Source organism: Epinephelus moara, chromosome 15, assembly GCF_006386435.1.
Source record: "Epinephelus moara isolate mb chromosome 15, YSFRI_EMoa_1.0, whole genome shotgun sequence".
In the NCBI taxonomy this organism is placed as follows: domain Eukaryota; kingdom Metazoa; phylum Chordata; class Actinopteri; order Perciformes; family Serranidae; genus Epinephelus; species Epinephelus moara.
Window position 1 is genome coordinate 14,679,745 of NC_065520.1, and position 9,803 is coordinate 14,689,547.

Below are 9,803 nucleotides of genomic sequence, written 5' to 3' on the forward strand. Positions count from 1 at the left end.
CACACACACACACACACACACACACACACACACACACACACACACACACGGACACACACTATCTGCAAAGCTCCGCCAGGATCTGTGGAGTCTTAAACGTCTGCATCTATAGGCTTTCTGTCCGTCTTCCTGACGTCAGAGGTGCGCACGGCTTGTCCGCTCCCTAATTGGCCGGCACCGCTCCGCCCTGCCACTAGGTAACTTGTTAGGAGTTTCGGGCGGAGTCGAGGACGAACGGTTTATATATTGGGGTGCCTTCCAGCGGACCGAGCTGGGTTCCTCTGCTACGGGTCGGGGCTTGGACACAGCACGGAGGCAGTCTGCAGACTGAAGGGAGCGCTTTAACAGGGACTAAATCACAATGCCTGCTGCTAAAGATGATGGTGGATGGAAGAAGTTTCTGTGGGATTCGGAGAAAGGAGAGCTGCTCGGTCGCACCGGAGGCAGCTGGTGTGAGTATGCTGACTGCACGGGTGGGCGCGCGCTCCTGCAAGCGGAGAACGCGCGCCGGTTGCCTCGTGTTTCATGCCACCTGTTTGATTTGACTTTGCTGCATTCAGTAACAAAACGGAAACATCACTAGTAATTGCGTCACTGTGCCATTCATCTCTAGGTTTGCTCCATTCCCACGCGCCTGCTTTTATCTGACGTCAGATGCGCATCCATGCAATTGATTTATTATGGTTATTAAAAAGCGTAAAGACGGATAAAAGCAGGTAGGTGCATGCGTGCTTCTGCTGGATCTTATGCATTCAGGGAGCGTAGACGCTGCGGTGCAGACAGTGAACGCCTGCAACCGACTGGACCTCAGTGGTGCCCACACTGGCTGTTTGTTGTTGGGGAACTTGTCATATAGCAGTTTTGGGAACGAGCCGCCAAAGGGTTAAAAATGCATCACAGTCCAAGGTGAGTCAAGGTGACAGGGGCCCTGCTCGGAAACGGACAGGAGCCCATCGATCCGTGTCGGGTTCCTGTGATCAGGTGTCACTGTAATCTACCGAACAATACAACTGATTAACTTGCTCGACCTTTCTTCTCCTGTTTCCCCGGCAGCGCCAGTGCGCATGTCCTTGTTGCTCCTCTCAATGTCACACAGCTCCTCAGTCTCAGTCTAGACACTAACACCTGGGTATAAAGAATGTGTGTGCACTGTGCAGTGACATGATGTGTGCTCAGCTTCACATCAGAGCTGCAGCTCAGGGAGGCTGGTGTGTGAGCGCCGCTCATGTTTGTCCTTCTGAGGTCATCTGAAAAATGCTGATGCATTTGGGAAGTGTGCCATGCGCAGTGCCGTGATGAAGCGTGTCATAAAAGGCTGACATGAGACCACGTTAAGAACAATATCACGTAAACTGTCTTGACTCCGTGTCTCAGATATGGTGCTGTAGATATGAAGGAATGTCCGGTTCAGAATCCCCAGAGGTATCAAGCTTTGATGCATGTCCAAGTTATGTGTCATAGTAATTGGTTCCCGCTGTCGTGACCTTTTGACATTGCCTCAAGCAGCAAAAGGATCCCAATGTATAGCCCGCTTTACAGCATCTTCATGCTAAAAACTGATTCCACTGAGCAGCCAACCAGCAGTGCTTTGGGTAATTGCTACCTTCAACTGTAAGAACAGGCTTCACAGTTGAATTCCTGTAAATCGGACAATGGCCGCCACTGTTGGGACTGTTTTATTATGAATGCTGGCTTTGTGGCTCCCTACATCCGTGGTGGAGACACAGGCTCTGTTAACATGTTGGTGTCTGACGGGCAGCCTCAGAGCTCCAGCAGCTTGACGATAGATTACTTCATGTTGGAGAGACCAAAAGAAGAGTCCAATTAAGCTCAGAACGATTGATTTTTAAAAGTGATTACTCTCTAAAAAGTTAGTTCTCAGCCTAACTTTTAATCTCTGCCAAGTTACAAGGGTGCTTCAAGTGAATAACTTGGACTTCAGGTCTTGTACGAATACTGGATTGGATGTACGTCTGGTTCCTTTGTTGTTTTACCTTTGCTTTTGAGTTCTGTTCTGTATGTTCTTTTAACCTTCCTCCTTCACCTCAAAGGTGCGGCGTGTCCGCAGCAAGTTGCTGCCACCAGCAGGTTTCACACTGGGGATTGTGTGTTCCCTCTGATGTTAGCTTCTTGCTCATTGGCCAAAAAGCCCAAATGAGTTATTTATGGTCTATGATTTTATGGTTTCAAGAGAACATAAAACCATCTGCTGCTTTGTCTCCCATGGAGCCGTGCATCCGGGTGTCCTCCCTCACTAGTCGTTGTCACGCAGAGACAGCTTTGAAGGTGCTTTCCCTGCCGTGCGGCGACCAACCTGCCTCCAAGAGCCCTCCCCTAAATAGCAAAGTGTTTTTAAGAGCAACATTTGGTCTAACAGGCAGGTGCTTTGGTGAACGTCGCCTTCGGAAGTGCGAGCCGTCATGTAGCTAGACAACACTGAAATTACCCAAGGTTTCTACATATTTGGATGTCCCCTTGGTTGTTCTTATAAGTTGCTTGTTGTATTCACACACCAGCATTATCAGCTCCTTTATCTTGTCGTCTTTCTGCCCTCCCCCTCCGTTCGGTCCGCCAAAGCAGGCAGTTAACTCCTTTAGTTCAGCAGGAGAGGGCAAAGTCTGTGCACGTTCACTGAAATGACTGGAGACGGGGAGTTCTTTCCATACTCTCAAATTATGACTTCCTACTTGTCTTGTGTTTGATGTCACAATAAACTGAATGTCTTTGGGTTCTGGACGACAAAACAAGACTTTTAAAATTGACCAAGTGATTGATTGATTAATTAATCGAGAAACCAAGAGACAGATCAAAATATTGTTGGTTGCAGCCCTAGTAGGTGGTCAGTAATGTTTTACATGTGTAGAAATCCAAGGTGGTAAATACCTTTTTATCACATTTGCAATTGTGTAACTGTTGTTATCAGCTTTCGTGTTGTTGCTCAATGGTAATGTAAGTCTCATAAGGTGTACCAGAATGAATACCTTAGTCTGGGACCTTTTTTATTTTGACACTCTGAACCGTGAGAGCAAGTGATTCTTGTAGTATCTAGAATTTTCCAAGATGATAGCATTATGACTTATCGTCCTTCTAGTGAAATGGTATCATAAGGTATGGTTATACCGTGTTATTGTTTCTGACACACTTTCTCTTTCTCCCCTCCGCAGTCAAAATCCTATTGTTCTACATCATTTTCTACGGCTGCCTGGCTGGAATCTTCATCGGCACTATCCAAGCCTTGCTGCTCACACTGAGCAACTACAAGCCCACCTGGCAGGACAGAGTCGCACCCCCTGGTAAGAAGAGGCGCTCACTTCCTGTCTTGTTAAGATGTTTGCACGCAGATCTGCCACTGACTCTGTGGACACAGTTCTTCAAATTTGGCACAAACATCCACTTGGTATCAAGGGCGTGCTAAGTAGATTTTGCTGGTCACATGTCAAAGGTCAAGGTCACTGTGGCCTTGTCTGCCACATTGTTGTGTATGCGATATCTCAAGAACACCTTGAGGGAACTTCCTCAAATTTGGCACAAACATCCACTCAAGAATGAATTGAATGGTATTTGGTGGTCGAAGGTCAAACTTTGAGGTCATGTGACCTAAAAAAACAACGTTTTTGGTCGTAACTCAAGAATTCATACGCTAATTATGACAAAATTTCACACAAATAATGATTTAGTGATGAAGTGATATTTTTAACTTCACTGTGACATCATAATGTTCTGCAAAAACACTTTTCTGGCCACTATACAACGTCATAACTCAGGAACAGAGGGAGAAATATTTGATACTGATTGGTGACTTGAATCTTGGGTGTCCACCTTGAAGCTATGCTGATTGAAGACATGTGTGAGGCCTCTGTTTTCACAGACCTGGATGTAAACTGTTACCCGACCTGACTGGTTTGCAGGGGCCACACAACCCTGAAGCAGTAAATCAAGTTGTTTCAGATGAGCTATGACCTCTGGTGTTTACTCAGTGAATCAGAGGTTGCCTTCTCGGTGACATAACAAGATTGTTTTTCATGACATTGTCAGGATGAATGCGTGCACTAAGTTCCAGACAAAGTTAGATGTGAGATATCCTTCCTGTCTTTCGAGTTTAATTGGATATTTGAAATGGTACAAATTCACCATCTCATTGTCTCAACACAGACACTAATCAGATCAGAGTTTACATTCCACATGAACAGGGTTCTCCACATCAGATATTAACTGCAGGCATAGAAGTGTTACTCTTGGCGACATGTTTCCCACATATGTTCAAAGTGTTGCTACATATGTTCATCCTTGCCTCAGGTAACATGGCTGCATATTGTTTTGGAAATGAGCTCATCATATATCTTCACATCGTGGTCCCAGTGCATCGCCCGTACTGACGGCAGCCTCCCCTGTGCACACACCACAGCCTGGTTTCCATGGCGGGGGAGGGCCAGTGGGGATTTACCAGGCTGAACTGAGCATGTGCCGAACACAGTCGACTGTCTGAGTGGACGGGAGGAGGGCTGGTGGCAGGGGGCTGCTGTACGACTGCTGTTTGAGTTAGTGTCAGAGTTCCACGTGAAGCAGGATGCATGATTTGTTCATTTGAGGTCATTCAAGTAAATCTGTCAATGACCTGATCTCTGGTCAGCTGATTAGACCAGTCTGTGATTTGCGTTTTTTACTCAGTCACATGAGATCTCATGGTGTCATCTGAGTCCAGTACAGCGACACTGCCGGTTTAGACTGTATTCAGCCTTTTCAGCTTATATTAGCACAAGAAGTGGAAGCGGGGGAAACAGTATCTGTATCCTGAACGCACAGACATGACATTAATATTGATGATCTCATCTGAATCTGCAGAAGTTGGCAAAAATCTGTATTTCCCACACAGTCAGTGTTCCTGAATGTCACAGTAACTCTGATGTCATCTCATCTAAATTCTAGTGTGCAATTTTCAGACCTTTTATGACTCTGCACCGACCAAAGCCTTGGCTGGAGGCGTCATGTTTTTGGGTCGACTGTCCACCTGTCTGTCAGTTTCACTCTGGTGAACGCCATATCTAGGAATTTTTTTCAAATTTGGCACAAACTTCTACTTAGACTCAAGACTAAACTAATGAGAACGAGAAAGTTGATGGTCAAGGTCACTGTCACTCCGTCCATCGCATTCTTGTGAACGGGCTTTTCCAGAACACCTTGGGGGAGTTTCTTAAAATCTGGCACAAACATCCACTTGGACTCAGTGATTAACTGATTATAATTTGGTGGTCAAAGGTCAAGGTTACTGTTGTCTTGTGTCCGTCTCATTCTCGTAAAAGCGAAATCTCAAGAAGGTCCAGAAGGAATTTCCTCTAATTTGGCACAAATGTCCACTTGGGCTCAAGAATGAAGTGATTAGAATTAAGGGGTCGAAGGTCAAAAGTTCAAGGTCACTGTGACCTATGACATGGATGTAAACTGTAAGTGCAGCTTCACTGGTTCATGGAGGCATACAGCCGATGATGGTCAAAGGCACAAATAACCGAGTACTGTTATGATTACATGTAAAATAAGAGTTTGGTGTCCTCGCAGGCCTTACACACACCCCACGATCAGACAAAGCTGAAGTCAGCTTCAACCTCAATGACGTGGAGACCTACCTGCCTTACACCAAGGCCTTGAAGGACTTCCTGGCCAAGTACGATGACGAATTCCAGAGGGATCAGATGAAGTACGAGGACTGTGGAGGTAGGATAAACTCAGACACCCCATAGAGAATAGCGTAGACAGAATGTACCAGTGACTACATTTCCATGCACACTATTATTCCGCATATGAAAATACGTTAAATTTGATGCGGGGCTGTAGATTACAAAATCCAGCTGGATATTCCGAATTTGGCCTTTTTCCGAATGAAGCATTTTCTGATGAAGATATGTAGGATATGCCGATATCATTCAGGTTTTAGGAGTATTCTTTGGACAAGTATACAGAACTTTTTAAATACCTCTAAGAGAAGTAATAATAATAAGAGAAGTTTCCAGATTCAACAGGCTTGACTTTCAGATGAGTCCTCACCCAAGTTAACCTTTCACTTCATCCCCCACTCCAGATGAGCCTGCAGAGTACAAGAACAGGGGCGACTTGGAGAGCGATGTAGGCATCAGGAAGGCCTGCCGTTTCTCCAGGACCCTGCTGGGACCCTGCTCTGGCATCGAGGACCGAGACTTTGGTTTCAAGGAGGGCAAACCCTGCCTGATTGTAAAGCTCAACAGGATTGTCAACTACCGTCCAAAGGTAATTTTATATGAGACTAGACTCTGACTGTATGTCATTGATAATGCCAGCGACTAATTTGAGTGTTAGCTCACCCAAGGAGAGTTACTTACTCTCACAGTGTAATCTGATGCCCAAGCCTCCCTCCAGCTCCACCTGGAATTTATCTGCCATCTCTGGATACATTATCTGATCTCAGACCTCTGCTCGCATTGGTGATCAGATATCAATATGTAAACTTGGTAGGCTATGAGGGCGGACTTGTCATATAGTGTGTCGCAGGCCTTAGGGAAGTGATGCAGAATACCCTCAAGGCTAAGGTCACCTGGGCTCAAGGATGAACTGATTAGAATTTGGTGGTCAAAGGTCAAAGTCACTGTGAGCTTGCATCCATCTCATTCTAGTAAACGCAAAATCTCATGCAGGCCTTGAACTCTCAGATTTGGCACAAACTTCCACGCGGGCTCAACGATGAACTAACTAGATTTTGGTGTCGAAGTTTAAAGGTCAAGGTTACTCTGAGCTGGTCCATTTCATTGTCATGGACATAACAGCTCAAGAACACTTCAAAGGAATTTCTTAAAATTTGGCACAAATGTCCCTGTCCTGATTAGAATTTGATGGTCAAAGGTCACTTTGATGTTCTCGTGATTGTGATATTTCAAGGACGCCTTGAGGGAATTTTTTCAAATTTGGCAGACGTCCACCTGGGCTCAAGGATGAACTGATTTAGAATTTGGTGGTCAAAGGTCAAAGTCACTGTGACCTTGCATCCATTTCATTCTAGTTAAAGCAAAATCTCATGAAGGCCTTGAACTCTCAAATTTGGCACAAATGTCCACGTGGGCTCAACGATGAACTGACCAGATTCTGGTGGTTGACGTTTCAAGGTCAAGGTTACTCTGAACTGGTCCATATCATTGTCATGAACATAACATCTCAAGAACACCTCAAAGGAATTTCTTAAAATTTGGCACAAATGTCCCTGTCCTGATTAGAATTTGATGGTCAAAGGTCACTTTGACTTGGCGTCAGGCTCATTCTCGTCATTACGATATTTCAAGGAGGCCTTGGGGGAATTTTCTCAAATTTGGCACATATGTCCACCTGGATTCAAGGATTAACTGATGATGGTCAAAGGTTAAGGTCACCTTGACCTCACAAAATGTTTGTGGCCATAACTCAAGGATAGGATAATGTGGAAATGCGTGAGCAGTAGACATGCTTTAGAATTTGTAGCTACTTGGCAGCAACATCCGTACTGGAAGCATTGTTGACTGTCATGGCTACATATCAGTCTGGACAGACATGGATGTGAACTGCAACTTGACTATCGCTATTTGAATATTGCATTCTGTTACGTTGCAGTCTCAGTTTATATGTGTCTAACTGCTCAGCCCTAGTCTCTGGAGATATCTACTGAAGCATTTGGGTCCAGTCCACCTCCTAACCTGTCCTTTTTTGCTCAGCCTCCTACCTCCAATGAAAGCATCCCTGAAGAGGCTCAACCCAAGGTGCAGCCCAACATCATCCCTCTCTACTGCACCAACAAGGTACACACTTTTTATTCCTTCAGTTTAGACCTCAGTAAAAGTGTATGTGATTTCAAAAAATGAATTCTGCACATAACCCATACATTTGTCTTTGTTGTCCTTCCAGAAAGAGGAGGATGCCGGTAAAATCGGGGAGATTAAGTACCACGGTATCGCCGGTGGCTTCCCCCTGCAGTATTACCCCTACTACGGCAAGCTGCTGCACCCTCAGTACTTGCAGCCGCTGGTGGCTCTGCAGTTCACCAACCTGACCATGAACAGTGAACTGCGCATCGAGTGCAAAGTGTACGGAGACAACATCAACTATAGCGACAAGGACCGCTACCAGGGACGCTTTGACATTAAGATCCAGGTTAACAGTTTATGACCGCCATCAGGACCGTAGCACTTTCCCTGGCCGCCCCTCCCACCTCTGCCCCCTCTGTCCTTAACTAAACACAAATCTAATGTAGGAGATTCTAAGTGAGGGGGGGTAAGCTGTAGCGGTTAAGTCAATCACAAATAGTCTTGAATGAATAAATGAAAGAAAATCCATGATAGGGGACCGATGTGTAATCTCGTCTGCTTTCATCACTAGCTTCTACACTTGTCTAGCGTTAGAATGTAATTTAGAGGAAAAGTAGCAGTAGGCCTAATAAAAATATTTATTCCGCCGGAGATTAGACTTTTCCACAAGCCATGGGACATCGTTCATTGACGACTGTAAAGTTAAATTCCATCTCTGACGTGTAGCAAGCCGTGTTTGTCCCCTCTGCATATCGCTGCCTCGTGTGGTTTCAGTAGATATTTTTGGAGTGTGCCGTAGTCGCAAAATCTGGTCCACGCTGTTCCTCATTTTCCTCTGTGAGCAAGCTTTAGCTGTCCTAGGCATGTGTGTGTCAGACATGAACGCACACTTCCGGTTACTTAATGATTGAAATGGTTTGACATGACGCCCTCTTCTGATCTGTGTAAGGAAAAGGCTGCACTCCAGGGAACTTCTTTCCTCTTTTTATTCGTCTTTTACATCTGATCACGGGAGACTCTTTATTACTTTGCCTTTTTTTCTTCTTTTATTGCTTTGTTAAATCACGTAAATGTGTGAAGGGGTTTTATTACTTTGGTTTCGTGCCTTTTACTCTTGATTTTGCCTTGAATGTAGAGTTGTGTGTCCAGCCTGTTAGACACTTCAGCCTGCTATACGGGCGACGGTGCTAACTCAAGTTTTTAAAGATTTTTTTTTGTTTTGCCGGAACTCTCTGAATGTTTTTAGCCATTTAAACATGGTGGAAGAATTTTATATTTATGCAGTTGTACATTTTGTTTCTTTGCAGAATATTGTAATGTATAAATGCAATACCAAAGTGACGAGTTGATATGAGAGTCTTAACAGAAGCAATGCAGTACTCGTTTTTAGGATCTCATCATGTTAAGTGCTAAAGTCAATGTCTCGCCTTGCAACCTCAGTGGTTAACTCTTGATTCGTGTTTTGGCCATGAATGTAGTTAGAATGAACAGGTAACAAGCAGTTTAGTTCCACAATGACTTGATTTCATGCATTTAAAAAAAAAAAAACTTGAGTTCTTTCAGAGCTCAGAGGCTTTAGACGATCAATGATGTTGGCTTTGATATTCCATAGGATCTCATGTTGATGTAAAACACTCAACTTGAACTTTAACATCAGTCAACTTTCCATCCAGCTTTGTCATTTAATCAAAGGTAGAAACAAATAAAATCATAATGGACCTTTCTCCTGTGTTTTCTTTTTCCTGTGTTATATTGTGACGTTCGCAGATCGACTTCCTGAACCACAGAATCCGATCATAATGTGTTTGTCCGGGGCTTTTTCCCAGCATACACTGGGTGATTTAAAACCAGTTACTATGACTTTTTTTTCATGATTTTGGACGACATACTATACTATGACTTTTTTTTCATGATTTTGGACGACATGCTATACTATGACTTTTTTTCATGGTTTTGAACGACATACTATACTATGAAGTTTTTTTCCATGATTTTGGACAACATACT

General features: G+C 44.3%; 1 protein-coding gene across 1 annotated transcript; it reads left to right on the top strand.

Moving 5' to 3' along the window:
* The first annotated feature begins 247 nt into the window (after positions 1 to 247).
* Positions 248 to 9,519, top strand: atp1b1b (ATPase Na+/K+ transporting subunit beta 1b). Its single transcript, XM_050063450.1, has 6 exons — positions 248 to 452; positions 3,165 to 3,293; positions 5,554 to 5,709; positions 6,074 to 6,258; positions 7,707 to 7,790; positions 7,897 to 9,519. The coding sequence occupies exons 1-6, from the start codon at positions 362 to 364 to the stop codon at positions 8,155 to 8,157; spliced, it is 906 nt and encodes a 301-aa protein (XP_049919407.1). The 5' UTR covers positions 248 to 361; the 3' UTR covers positions 8,158 to 9,519.
* Positions 9,520 to 9,803: the final 284 nt, after the last annotated feature.